At 55.6% G+C, this 14562-nt stretch overlaps 1 protein-coding gene across 2 annotated transcripts; it reads right to left on the bottom strand.

The window, feature by feature from the left end:
• Window positions 1–747: 747 nt before the first annotated feature.
• On the bottom strand, window positions 748–12165 carry LOC132397052 (procollagen C-endopeptidase enhancer 2-like). Of its 2 annotated transcripts, XM_059975303.1 has the most exons (10): window positions 12119–12165; window positions 9391–9486; window positions 7274–7382; window positions 6592–6850; window positions 5894–6018; window positions 4770–4906; window positions 3734–3906; window positions 3397–3468; window positions 1611–1778; window positions 748–1033 (listed from the first exon to the last, which is right to left on the bottom strand). In XM_059975303.1, exons 1-10 carry the CDS (start codon window positions 12148–12150, stop codon window positions 903–905), a joined length of 1302 nt encoding a protein of 433 aa, XP_059831286.1. In that variant the 5' UTR covers window positions 12151–12165; the 3' UTR covers window positions 748–902. The 2 variants fall into 2 exon arrangements, with proteins under 2 accessions (XP_059831286.1, XP_059831287.1); XM_059975304.1 differs by lacking the exons at window positions 9391–9486; window positions 12119–12165 and adding an exon at window positions 8988–9137.
• Window positions 12166–14562: the final 2397 nt, after the last annotated feature.

Below are 14562 nucleotides of genomic sequence, written 5' to 3' on the forward strand. Positions count from 1 at the left end.
GTCACGTCAGGCTGCACTTAGAGTATCGCATTAAGTCCAGGATACCCTGTGCCCTATGACAAGAAGGGTGTAGCTACTTTGGAAAAGGGTTAGCAGAGGTTCACAAGGTGCTACCTGGATAGGAGAGTATTCTCCCAGAGGAACAGGGAAAAGGTTCACCTGGATAGGAGGGTATCTTCCTCCCGTGGAAATGTCAAATACTCGAGGGAGTAGGTTTAAAATGAGAGAGAGAAAGCTTAAAAAGAGGCTTTTTTCCCCAGCGAGTGTGGTGAGTGTCCAGAATAAGCCGCCAGGCGGAAGCAGACATGAAAGATCCTTGAGGGGCAGTTAGACAGGGGTGTGAATAGGCTGGGAATGGGGGGATATGGATCATGTGCTGGGAAATGGGATTTAGTTTAAATTAGCATCCTGGTCAGCACAGATGCAATGGGCCAAATGGCTGTCACTCAGCACTCACCATCTGTTGTCCAGACGTGGGCAGCTTCACTCTCCTAGGAGCTGGGAGCATGACTAATCAGTGACCCTGCCCCCACCCCCCCACTGACCTGTCACTGTAGATCCTGCAGCGGTGTCCTGGGATGGGATGGAGCGGCTGACAGACGCCCCACACCCAGGTGAGGTCTGACCCCTCCCACTCCGACTGTGCTCTGGCCAGATTCACCCGGGACGCTGGCTGCCTCCCTGGAATTGTTGTTCGATGCTGGCGGGCCCAGGTAGACATCTCCACAAAGTGAGAACAGAACTACGTTTCATTGCAGAGACTTTTATTGACAACTTCAACCACACAGAGGTGACCCGACGAGAGCATTGGGCTGGGAGGGGTGAGGACAGGAGGGGTAATGGGGTTGGGAGGGGAGGGGATGTGTGGGTTAAGGGTTGAGGGGATGGCAGCACCTGTCCCCTCAGCACCGGCGTTTGGTCAGCTTGGTCAGCACTTGGTGCTGTTGTGGCTTGTAGATGAGGAAGAAGCTGTTCGGGGGGATCCGTCCTCGACCCTGGGCATCCACAGTACCCATCATGGTGTACCTGATACCTGCAGGGACAGACAACAGTCAGTGTGTGGCTGTACCCGTGGGGACAGGCAGTCAGTTCCTGTAGTCACTGGCAGGAGGGAGGTTCAGAATGTGCCTGTACCCACAACAGTCAGTGTGCAGCTGTACCCATGGGGACAGGCATGAGTGTGTATTTGGACCCACAGAGGACAGACAGCATGTGCCTGTACTCACTAGGGGCAGACAGCAGTCAATGTGTGCCTGTACTTGTGGGGACAAACAGAATATGCTTGTACCTGTGGGGGACAGACTCTACTCATTTGGGGCATGGTGGAATCAGAATGTGCCTCTACCGACAGGGGGAAAGTATGTGCCTGTAATTGTGGGAGACCAATAGGAGTTGCTGTGTACCTGTACCCATTGTGGACAGACAACGGTCAATGTACCTGTACCCATGGGGACAGGGAATCGTCTATATGTGCGGTACCCGTGAGGGGCAGACAACGGTCGATGTACCTGTACCCATGGGGACAGGGAATCGTCTATATGTGCGGTACCCGTGAGGGGCAGACAACCGTCAGAGTCAGCTCCACATCCCACAATCTCTCCCAGTCCTACCTTTCCTCAGTTTGGGACATCTCTGACAGACCAGCAGCATCCTGGCTAGAGTCTCACCCCGCACCTCCCGCATTGCCAAGCTGCCCGTCTTGTAGGTGTGGATGATAGAGATGGTGGCCTGTAGACCCTGCCCCAGAGGGCTGAGGCGCACCACCCTCCCCGAGATCACTGTGGAGAAGGAAAGAATTGATGAAAGAAATGGTCTCAGCATTGGCACAGTGCTGTTGGCTCACTGCACTCACTGGCTGATGCACCATCAATAACTCTCTCTGAGACGTAAGGCGAGATATCGGCTTTTATTGACTGGAAGAAGGAACAAGCAGTGAGTGACCACCATACTACATCCTGGAGACTGAGAGGCCGGGCTCAGGCCTCGATCGCCTTTATACCGGGGTCTGTGGGAGGAGCCACAGGAGCAGTCAGCAGGGGGTGTGTCCAGACAGGTGTATGTAGTTCACCACAGTCAGCAGGGGGAGTGTCCAGACAGGTATATGTAGTTCACCACACGGGGTCTGTGGGAGGAGCCGCAGGAGCAGTCAGCAGGGGGAGTGTCCAGACAGGTGTATGTAGTTCACCACACTGGCACAGTGTCACTGGCTCACTGCCACTGACTCACTGCCACTGGCTCACTGCCACTGGCTCACTAGCTCCCTTAGGGCACCACAGCTCAGAACAGACCCTTCAGCCCATTTAGTTTGCGCTGAATAGTTATTCTGCCTTGTCCCATTGACCTGCACCTGGACTGCAGTTCTCCATACACCTCCCATCCATGTACTTAACCAGACTTCTCTTAAATGCTGCAATCAACCCTGCATTCACCATTTCTGCTGGCGGCTCATTCCACTCTCACCAGCCTCTGAATGCAGAAGTTACCCCTTGTGAGCCCCTTAAACATTTCATCTTTCACCTTTAACCCATGACCTCTAGTTTAGTCTCAGTGGAAACAGCTTGCATTTACCCTATCTATACCCACCATAATTTTGTATACCTCTATCAAATCTCCTCTAAATCATCTACATTCCTACACTCCAGGAAGAAAATCCTAACTTACTCAACCTTTCCCTTTAATTCGGGTCCTCAAGTTCCGGTAAAGTAACATCTTTGTAAATCGTCTCTGCACCCTTCTAACCTTTTTCACAGTTTTCCTGTCGGTAGGTGACCAAAACTGCACACAATACTCCAAATGAGGCTTCACCAATGTCTTATACAACTTCAACGAAACGTCCATCTCCTGAACTCAGTACTTGGAGTTATGAAGGCCAACGTGCCAAAAGCATTCCTTATGGATTTGTATTCCCAGATCCCCCACATTCCATTACACTCCACAGTGTCCCACCGCTGACTGAGATATCCCCCTCTCCAGCTCCCCACAATTGGGGAGACCTCAGCCGCTAGCTGATGGCAATCTCACAGACAGGCCCTTCGGTCTGCCGTACCATACTGACTCATCGGCACTAATCCCATGACTCCACCTGTTGTCACTCCTTTTGCTAACACTGACCTCCTGTAACCCAACTCCGCTCCCCCTGGCGTTAGACCCCTTTAACTTGTGCCCCTCGGAGCGCTGTAAATCTCCATCAGGAAATTCCCCCCCACCCTGTCCCAGAGGGAACAGACCCAGCCCCTCTCCACAGCTGAACCACCGTGTCCCAGACAACACATCACACCCTGCACACCCTCCTGGTCTATGTCAGGAGATTATAGTGGTTCCCCGGGCGCAGGGTGGGATTCAGGGTAGGGTCAAGGTTCAGGAAGAGGTGGGAGTCACATCCCCCCCATGACTCACCGAAGTCGCTGGCACAGAAGTTGCTCTGGAGGGTCCCTTGGCGCCGACATTTCGTTTGACACATGAGGTGACCTGAGATGCAGAGGGCAGAGGGCAGAGGGCAGTATTAGTTCACAGGGGCACACTCAACACTGAGACAGGGCTGGGGAAGGGTGGAGAGAGTGGGAAGAGAGAGGAAGGAGGGGGAGAGAGAGAGGGGGACAGAGGGAGGAGGGAAAGAGAGGAAGGAGAGGACACCGGACGCTCCGGGTGTTGGGTCACCGTCCATCCACAGCCAGTGCATTCACAGATGTCCGGGCTCCCGGTCCGACTGTATTCAGGCAGGAGAAGTCTGTACCTTTTCTCCTGGGTGCCTTGGTGCTGGTGGTGGTGGGGGGGGAGGTTGGTTCTGGTTGCGCGGCTACGCCCTTCCTTTGCCTCACGTCGTACTTTGCCAAAAACCCATCGGCTGTGACACTCAGGTCTGACACAAATTGGACCAGCAGCTCGCTCCCCTCAGATGTGATGGAACTTTCAGTGGAAAAAGATTAGCATCACACTCAGGTTGTAGTTGCCTGACACTGTTTGTAGCCCCCGCACTCTGGTTGTAGCCCATCCCCTCTGCCTGTAGCCCCCACTCCACCTGTAGCCCACACCAATGTTCTGCCTGTAGCCCCTGCACTCTACCTGTAGCCCACAGTAAGGTTCAGTCTATAGCCACTCCTCTAACTGTAGCCCCACACTCTGCCTGTAGCCCACACCAATGTTCTGCCTGTAGCCCCTGCACTCTACCTGTAGCCCACAGTAAGGTTCAGTCTATAGCTACTCCTCTAACTGTAGCCCCACACTCTGCCTGTAGCCACACCAATGTTCCACCTGTAGCTCTTCCAAGCTGTCTGTAGCCCACACCAATGTACTGCCTGTAGCCCTTCCACTATCTGTAGTCCCTGCATTCTGCCTGTAGCCCACAGCAATGTTTTGCCTGTAGTCCCCCCACATTCCACCTATTAGCCTGTCGCAATGACCCAACTGTAGCCCATACACTCCATCCTGCCCATGTTGAACCAACACTCTACCCGTGGACTCCCTCCCCCAGTGCCTGAACTCTGCTTGTAACCTTTGCGTTCCACAAGCCAAAACTCCACCTGTAGCTGCCCCAGTGCTCTGCTGGAGCCACCGGCATGACCTGTAGGAAGTTCGCCTGTCACCGGGTGTGCAGGAATGAAGTATTCAGAGTTGTGCTGGTGGGAGTGTGGAAACATTGTGAAGGAGGTGTGTAGGGGGTGCCGGAAATTGGTGTGACATAGGTGAGGACGGTGGGAGGAGGGTTGAGGTAGGGGTATTGGGGTCTGTGAGGGGTGGTGGAGGGCGATGCGAGGGGACAGGGAACTCACCCAGGCAGGGTGCCTCCGCAGAACCGGCCCAGCCGTTGCCCCTCCTCACTTCTGTCCCCGTTGTAGATGGCGACATAATCATAGCGACAGTAAGTGTCATCCTCAATTGCAAACTTCTCAAAGTTCAGCTCCACATACTGGAGGGAGGGGAGAGGGGTCAGCAGTGAGCAGGAATTGAGAAGGCGAGGGAAGTGGAGAGAAGACGGGGATTAACATTAGATTGAAGGTTAGCTTGATTTGTCACATGCACCTCGGAAGGAGGCAGTGCGAGCAGCCCGCAACAGTTGGTGCACTTCCTGCACCAACACAGCACGCCCACCCACAACCGATGACCCGGTCAAAGGGAGGACATGCAAGCTCTTTCCAGACACCGATCACTGGCTCCGTAACAGTGTTCTTCAAACTCACACGCTAGAGGGAGCAGAGAGAGAGGGAGGGGAGTGGGGAAGAAGGGGGAGAGGGGAGGTGGGAGAGGGAACAGGAGAGAGGGAGGAGGGGAGAGCAAGTGAGAGGGAGGAGTGGAGGGGCAGGAGAGAGGGAGGAGTGGAGGGGCAGGTGAGAGGGAGGAGCGGAGGGGCAGGTGAGAGGGAGGAGCGGAGGGGCAGGTGAGTGGGAGGGGTGGAGGGGCAGGTGAGAGGGAGGAGCGGAGGGGCAGGTGAGTGGGAGGGGTGGAGGGGCAGGTGAGAGGGAGGAGTGGAGGGGCAGGTGAGAGGGAGGAGCGGAGGGGCAGGTGAGAGGGAGGAGTGGAGGGGCAGGTGAGAGGGAGGAGTGGAGGGGCAGGTGAGAGGGAGGAGTGGAGGGGCAGGTGAGAGGGAGGAGTGGAGGGGCAGGTGAGAGGGAGGAGCGGAGGGGCAGGTGAGAGGGAGGAGCGGAGGGGCAGGTGAGAGGGAGGAGCGGAGGGGCAGGTGAGAGGGAGGAGTGGAGGGGCAGGTGAGAGGGAGGAGCGGAGGGGCAGGTGAGAGGGAGGAGCGGAGGGGCAGGTGAGAGGGAGGAGTGGAGGGGCAGGTGAGTGGGAGGAGTGGAGGGGCAGGTGAGAGGGAGGAGTGGAGGGACAGGTGAGAGGGAGGAGCGGAGGGGCAGGTGAGAGGGAGGAGTGGAGGGGCCAGGGGAAGGTGCTGCCGTACCTGATGGGACCGGGCGACGATGTGCCAGGTACAGGTGATGCCAGTGGGATATGGTTTGTCTGGCCAGTTGGGGGTCGTGAAGGATCCCTGAGGTTTGACCAGCTTCCCCCCGCAGAACTGGCTCTCTGTAGAGACACAACCCATCAGTCGGACTGTTCCTGTTCCCTGCCCCCACAGTATGACTGTTCCCCCTTCTCCCACCCAGTCCAACTGTTCCCCTGTTTCCTGCCACCTCCCGATCTGACTGTTCTCCTTTTCCCACACCCAGTCCAACCTCTCCCCTGTTCCCATCCATTTTCCGGTCTGACTGTTCCCCTTCCCATTCCCAGTCTGATTGTTCCCAATGCCCATTACTGATCCAATTTTCTCCCCCATCTTCCCATCCACCTGTTCCCCTGTCCTCTCCCGGTCTGACTGCTCCCCCCACAAACCTACTGTTCCCCCACATTCTCATAGTCTGACTGTTCCACCATTCCCTCACCCCTCCTGCTCCAACACTTCCCACCCCAAACCCCCTCCTCAGTCAAAGTGCACCCCTGCCCCTGCTCCCGGCTTCAGTCTGACTGTTCCACCATTCACTCACCCCTCCTGCTCCGACACTTCCCACCCCTGCCCCCCTGCTCCCTGCCCACACTTCAGTCTGACTGTTCCACCTCCCACGTTCCCATTCCGACTGACGCAGTGTCGGGCGCTCACACCTGTATTGGGCGGTAGTCCAGCTGTGTACATGGCGAGGAAGCCCCTCCCGGCGGAGTCACTGTCGGACTCCATGACGATGTGGATGGTGTTTCCAGTGGAGACGAGGGCCCCTGGTCTGATGGTCCCACAGAACCGGCCCAGACTCTCACCCGACGGTGACTGTCCATTGTAAACGCTGACGTGGTCGTACCGGCAGGTGGGGTTCGACTCGAGGTCCAGGTGACGGAATGACAATTGAACCACCCGTCCCGGGGGAACCTGGGGTGGCAATGGGCCCAGGGGTCAGTGCAGTGTAGGGCAGGGAGACAGCCCACTGCAGAACTGTCCCACGCACACATACTGACCTTCACTAGGGGATAGACCCACAAAGACCAGGGGATGGTCCCACACACAAATCTCCACCCCTCCCCTGCTCTTGGGCAGAGGTATCATGTCTACAGACCTTTCTCCCTTCACCCCTCACCTCTCAACCCTGTCTGCCTGACCTTCTTTATTACATGACCCTTGACCCCTGAATCATGCCATGACCTGACATCATTCCCCACCCTCTGACCCTCCATCCAAATACCCCCACCCTCTGGTCCACGATCCCTGACCCCAACCCTCTGAGCCATGACCCAACCGCCACCCTCGAACCCACACTTTGAACTATGGCCCCTGACCCTTCCCCAAATAACTCACCGTGATGGTCCAGGAGCATTTGCTGTTGGGGGGATATGGAGCAGGGAATGACTCACTCGCCACGTGGCCCTGGTTACCGGATAATTGTCCCCCACAGGGGAACACTGGCCTGGGACACAATACATCAACCTCAGTGGGAGGAGGGGGTTAACCGCAGATTCCCCCAAACACCCACCCAAATTGATACAGCCCCTTCAAACCCCTTCACCGATTCCCTCCAACCCACTTCTGAACCCTCTTAAAATCATTTCCAACCCTCCGAAAATTCACATAACCCCTCCAGCTTGAGGCAATCTCCAATCCTCCCACCAAACCGTCCAAGCGTGCCCCAAACTGGAGTGAACTCTTCTCAACCCACCCCTGCAAACTGCCAGCACACCCCCAGCTCCTCCCTCTGTACAGTGACACTGTGGGATAGCCCAGACTGCCGATCTACAACCAGATTCACCTCACACACTCAGCACGTGACATGTTCACTCATGTAACATACTGCATTTACACACCCATGCTACAAACACACTCACAACTGTTACTGGCCCAACGCCATGAGGCAATGTACCTGTAGCACACTCACACCTCGTCCACATTCATGTCCCTGTAATATCCTCACACTCATGACACACCCACCACTACCTACTCACACCTCTGTGATACTCACACTCAAACTCACACCCCCGTGACACACACACAGTCACACCCATGACACATACAGTACTCATGTGCTTACACTCAACACCTCGTAACACACACACATTCACACTCGCACTTCTGGACACCCACACTCCGTGACACACTCATGACCCTGTAACACACACGCTCTCACACTCAAATCCCCGTGACACACTCATGACCCTGTAACACACACGCTCTCACACTCAAATCCCCGTGACACACTCACGCCCCTGTAACACACATGCGCTCACACTCAAATCTCCGTGACACACTCACGCCCCTGTAACACACATGCTCTCACACTCAAATCCCCGTGACACACTCATGACCCTGTAACACACACGCTCTCACACTCAAATCCCCGTGACACACTCACGCCCCTGTAACACACACGCGCTCACATTCAAATCCCCGTGACACACTCACGCCCCTGTAACACACACGCGCTCACACTCAAATCCCCGTGACACACTCACGCCCCTGTAACACACACGCGCTCACATTCAAATCCCCGTGACACACTCACGCCCCTGTAACACACACGCGCTCACATTCAAATCCCCGTGACACACTCACGCCCCTGTAACACACATGCGCTCACACTCAAATCTCCGTGACACACTCACGCCCCTGTAACACACATGCGCTCACACTCAAATCTCCGTGACACACTCACGCCCCTGTAACACACATGCGCTCACACTCAAATCTCCGTGACACACTCACGCCCCTGTAACACACACGCGCTCACATTCAAATCCCCGTGACACACTCACGCCCCTGTAACACACATGCGCTCACACTCAAATCTCCGTGACACACTCACGCCCCTGTAACACACATGCGCTCACACTCAAATCTCCGTGACACACTCACGCCCCTGTAACACACATGCGCTCACACTCAAATCCCCGTGACACACTCACAGACGGGTGAGGACGTGGTGAGGGGGCGTGGGGCATGTTTCAACTTCGCACCGCAGCCCCCAGCCCCACAGATCAGCCCTGCCCCGTTCCGCTGCGTGACCCGAGCGGACCCCCACCTGGTGGTGTTGTCAGTCCGCTGGGCAGTGGCCAGATGCAGGAAGACCCCGAGCAGGAACACTCGCTTCTCCATGTCTGAGCTCCGACTGACAGAGAGGGTGGGGGGGGGGGGTAATGAAGGAGGATCTGCGTCTCGTCCAATCCTGGCCCCCAGCCCCCGCCCACGGCAGCCGGATAATTGCTACCAGATGTTGTGCTTTTCCGCTGTTTTGCCCGACAGGGGTCAGGAATGTTGGAAGCCGTCCAGAGTACACAGCCCGAGAGCCCACAAGCCCCCTAGGCGAAGGGTGGGGTGTCTCCGGCTCCAACACCACCCTCCCCCTGTCCTTACCCCCATGTTCACCCACCGCCCCCTTTCCGCACTCCTCTCTCCCAAAGAGAGCTCTGTTACCGCGCACACACCAGTTCAGCTCAGCGTGGGGAAGACTCGGACGGTGCCAGACATGGCGAGACGGGCCAGAGTGTCCCAGACAGCGGGGAACGGGGAGATAGACCACACTGTACCAGATGAGAGAGAGAGAGAGAGAGAGGATTAAACAGATCACAGTCCAGGCCCTTCGGCGTACGATGTTGTACCGGCTAACTTACTCTAAGATCAATCTAACCCTTCCCCCTTATACCCCCCCATTTTCTATCATCCATGAGCCTGTCCGAGTCTCTTAAACGTCGCTAATGTACTTCCCTCTATCACCAGAGCGTTTCTCTCTCAGTATAAAACCCCCCCACTCCTAACACCCCCCCCCCAATCACCTTAACATTAGGAAATTACGCCCCGGACATTGGCCATTTCCACCCTGGGGAAAAGTCCGTGGCTGCTCACTGAGTCTGTGCCTCTTACCGTCGTGTACAGCTCTCCCATTCCCCTTCGCTCCATCTCACTCAACCCATCTCCATAAGACATGCTCTGTAATCGGGGTGGTGGGGGGTAGAAGCTCCCGGCCGACCTACCTATCTGAACCAATCCCATTGACCAGCACCTGGCCCCACGCCTCCCGGCCTCAGAACATTCCGTTGCCGTGGTCGGGGTCTCTGTATTCCTCACCCATATCACCTCCACTCCCCGGAATAAACCACCCGCACCTCCCCCTCCCCAGAGCCACGTCCCCTGGTTTCTCCAGCGGAGAAACTTTCCTGCTAATCCTCTCAGCCCAATTCGCCGCCGTCCCCTCCCCTGCAAATCCACCCCCAACAAAGGCCCACAAGCATCTTCAAACTCTTGTCACCTAAAGGGAGGTCGCACTGAGGCTACCGAGGAAATAGTGCATCCCTCAACGGCGGAGGAACGTTCCAGAGCCGGTGGTGAATCGAGGAGGCACAGAGTGGTTCAAAGAGGGCGCAGGAGCAGGTGGCCACTCGGCCGTCCTAATGCAGTCCCATTCTCACCGCATCCCACTCCACATTCACCCCTCCCGTCAGATCCTCGTGAAACCTCCCCCCGAATTCTGCACCGTCCCATCACACACTCCCGGGGTCAGACACAGAGTGAAACTCCCTCCACACCGTCCCATCACACACTCCCGGGGTCAGACACAGAGTGAAACTCCCTCCACACTATCCCATCACACACTCCCGGGGTCAGACACAGAGTGAATCTCCCTCCACACCGTCCCATCACACACTCCCGGGGTCAGACACAGAGTGAAACTCCCTCCACACCGTCCCATCACACACTCCCGGGGTCAGACACAGAGTGAAACTCCCTCCACACTATCCCATCACACACTCCCGGGGTCAGACACAGAGTGAATCTCCCTCCACACCGTCCCATCACACACTCCCGGGGTCAGACACAGAGTGAAACTCCCTCCACACCGTCCCATCACACACTCCCGGGGTCAGACACAGAGTGAATCTCCCTCCACACCGTCCCATCACACACTCTCGGGGTCAGACACAGAGTGAATCTCCCTCCACACCGTCCCATCACACACTCCCGGGGTCAGACACAGAGTGAATCTCCCTCCACACCGTCCCATCACACACTCCCAGGGTCAGACACAGAGTGAATCTCCCTCCACACTGTCCCATCACACACTCCCGGGGTCAGACACAGAGTGAATCTCCCTCCACACCGTCCCATCACACACTCCCGGGGTCAGACACAGAGTGACCCTCCCTCCACACCGTCCCATCACACACTCCCGGGGTCAGACTCAGAGTGAATCTCCCTCCACACCGTCCCATCACACACTCCCGGGGACAGACACAGAGTGAATCTCCCTCCACACCGAACCATCACACACTCCCAGGGTCAGACACAGAGTGAATCTCCCTCCACACTGTCCCATCACACACTCCCGGGGTCAGACACAGAGGATGAGGCTGGGTGCAGGCACTCAGAGAAAGAGGGAGTGAGGTGAGGGGGAATGGGGAAAGGGGGCATTGGGGAAGGAATAAAGACGGGCAGCGGAGCGGAGTTTGGGAGAAGAGAGACTGGAGTGAAGCGGGGGGCGCGGGCGAGGTGACGGGAGAAAGCGGAATTTCGGCGTGGCCACGGGAGCCACATTCTGCATTCGCGGACCGAGGTCAGCCTCCGCCGCTGGCTGGCTGCAGCACCCCCTGTCGGTCATGTGGGAAACTGCGGCCTGCCTCCGCACCACGCCTTTTCCGCAGGTGTACCGTGGAGAGCATCCTGTCAGGCCGCATCACCGTCCCATACGTGGAGGAGCGGTGGGGTGGGTGGTGTATACTGCACAGGGTTGTAGCAAGTTGCACATAGCTGTAAAATTAGTCAGCTCCATCGTGGGCACTAAATAGTATCCGGGACATCCTCCAGGAGCAATGCCGCAAAAAGGCGGCGTCCATCATTAAGGACCTCCACCACCCAGGATATGCCCTCTGCTCACCATCACCATCAGGAAGGAGGTACAGAAGCCTGAAGACACACACGCAATGATTCAGGAACAGCTTCTTCCCTGCTGCCATCAGATTTCTGAATGGACATTGAACCCATGAACACCACTTCTCTACTTTCTTTTGACTGTTTTTGCGCTAGTTATGTAATGTAACTATTTAATATACATACGGTATATACTGACTGTACCGTTCTTTCTTTCGACAATATCATGTATTGCAGAGAACTGCTGCCGCAAAATAAACAACTTATCGACTTTAGCCGCTGATATTAAACCTGATTCTGATCCAATCTGCAGCTTCTTTCATCTCTGCACGTTGGAATTACGCTACCAGACGGAGACACTTCCAGTACACAGTGCTCAGTCCACCTCAACCTCCCGACACGCTGACGTACAGCAGCTCCCCCCCCTCCCGGCCATTGCCCAATGACAGAGAGTCTCGTTCTCATCTCTGGGTGGGGTGGGGGGCTTTATGTGGCAGTCGTGTGCAATTGTCAAGGCCGCACTCGGGTACTGTCTGCGGTTGTGGCCACCATGTTATGGGAAGGATGTGGCTAAAGTGGACGGATGCAGCGAAGACGTACGAGGATGTCGCCAGGACGAAGGGGCGTGAACTTTAGGGAGAGGTTGACCAGACTAAGTCTTCATTCCTGAGTCGCAGGAGAATGAGACGCACTGTGCCGTGAAGAAGTGTTTAAATAATTGAGAAACACTTACAGGGTAGACAGTAATAGTCTTTGCACTGAGATGGAGAGGGGTGGGGAGAAGGTTTAAAAGGGACCAGAGGGGAAACATTTCCACACAGAGGGTAGTGAGCTGCCAGAGGAAGTAGTTGGAACAGGTACCGTAGAATCGTTAAAGGAGCACTTTGTCCAGGTACACCCTCCAAGGGAAGGGAAGTGGGCCGAAAACAGGAAGGCGTGAGTCTCTGGGTGGGCATGGACTGGCCTCAGTCAGTCCGGATCGGAAGCAGCATCTCCAACACCATCACTCTGAACACAGGGGCTCCCCAGGGCTGTGTGCTCAGTCCACTGCTGTTCACTCTGCTGACCCACGACCGTGCTGCAACACACAGCTCGAACCACATCATCAAGTTTGTCAATGACACTACCGTGGTGGGTCTCATCAGCAAGAACGACGAGTCAGAATACAGAGAGGAGGTGCAGTGGCTAACGGACTGGTGCAGAGCCAACAACCTGTCTCTGAATGTGAACAAAACAAAAGAGATGGTTGTTGACTTCAGGAGGGCAGGAGCGACCACTCCCCGCTGAACATCGATGGCTCCTTGGTAGAGATCGTTAAGAGCACCAAATTTCTACACCCCTCCCCGTTTCTGTGTAAACCCCCTCCGGACCCTACATCCCTCCCCGTCTCTGTGTAAACCAAATCTCAACTGGTCCCTCAACAGCAACTCCATAGCAAAGAAAGCCCAGCAGCGTCTTTACTTTCTGCGAAGGCTGAGGATGGTCCATCTTCCACCCCACAACCTCATCACATTCAACAGGGGTTGTATTGAGAGCATCCTGAGCAGCTGCATCACTGCCTGGTTCAGATATTGCACCATCTCGGATTGCAAGACCCTGCAGCAGATAGTGAGGTCAGCTGAGAAGATCATCGGGGTCTCTCTTCCCGCCATCACGGACATTTACATTACACGCTGCATCCGCAAAGCAAACAGCATTATGAAGGACCCCACGCACCCCTCATACAAACTCTTCTCCCTCCTGCCGTCTGGGAAAAGGTCAGGATCAGACTATTCAACAGTTTCATCCCCCCAAACCATCAGATTCTTCAATATCCAGAGTCTAGACTGACATCTACATTATTTATTATATTGTAATTTGTCCTCTACCATGACTATTGTCTTGTTTATTAATTATTGTACGGCCCTGCACTGTTTCATGCACTTTATGCAGTCCTGTGTAGGTCTGTAGTCAAGGGCAGTTTTATGTTGTTTTTTGTAGTCTAGTGTAGTCTTGCACTCTCACATAGTCTCGTGTAGTATTGTGTTGTTTCAGGTGGTCTAGTGTAGTCTTGCACTCTCACAGAGTCTAGTGTAGTATTGTGTTGTTTCATGTAGCACCAGGGTCCTGGAGGAACGTTGTTTCATTTTTACTGGGTACTGTACCAGCAGCTTATGGTCGAAATGACAATAAACGATTTATATCGGTGACTCCGTAGAGATTGCATGGTCCAGTCAGTGGACGTCCCACCTCACAGGCTCACAGACGCATAAAGTTGTTAGATCTTTAGAGGAGGTCAGTGATTCAGTTCTCATTACCGGCCCCTTTACCAAACCCAGCTCAGTAAACCCCTATAGAGCTGCTCTATACTTGTGAACCGCTTCTACTCCGAGTCCCCTCCCCGTCTCTGTAACTCCCCCACCGGCTCCTACACCCCTCCCCGACTCTGTAACTCCCCCACCGGCTCCTACACCCCTCCCCGCCTCTGTAACTCCCCCACCGTCTCCTAGACCGCTCCCCGTCTCTGTAACTCCCCCACCGGCTCCTACACCCCTCCCCATCTCTGTAACTCCCCCACCGGCTCCTACACCCCTCCCCGTCTCTGTAACTCCCCACCGTCTCCTAGACCCCTCCCCGTCTCTGTAACTCCCCACCGGCTCCTACACCCCTCCCCGTCTCTGTAACTCCTCCACCGGCTCCTAGACCCCTCGCCATCTCTGTAACTCCCCACCGGCTCCTAGACCCCTCCCCGTCTC

This window comes from Hypanus sabinus, chromosome 7, assembly GCF_030144855.1.
Source record: "Hypanus sabinus isolate sHypSab1 chromosome 7, sHypSab1.hap1, whole genome shotgun sequence".
In the NCBI taxonomy this organism is placed as follows: domain Eukaryota; kingdom Metazoa; phylum Chordata; class Chondrichthyes; order Myliobatiformes; family Dasyatidae; genus Hypanus; species Hypanus sabinus.

Bases quoted from the DNA above. Each gene is read 5' to 3' on its own strand.
- LOC132397052 (XM_059975303.1), bottom strand. From the start codon at position 12,150: ATGAAAGAAGCTGCAGATTGGATCAGAATCAG. The intron at 7,383-9,390 runs GTGTGTGCGCGG...ATTGTGTCCCAG, and splicing joins CCCCACGCTGAGCTGAACTG to GCCAGTGTTCCCCTGTGGGG. The intron at 4,907-5,893 runs GTACGGCAGCAC...CCCTCCCTCCAG, and splicing joins TCGTCGCCCGGTCCCATCAG to TATGTGGAGCTGAACTTTGA.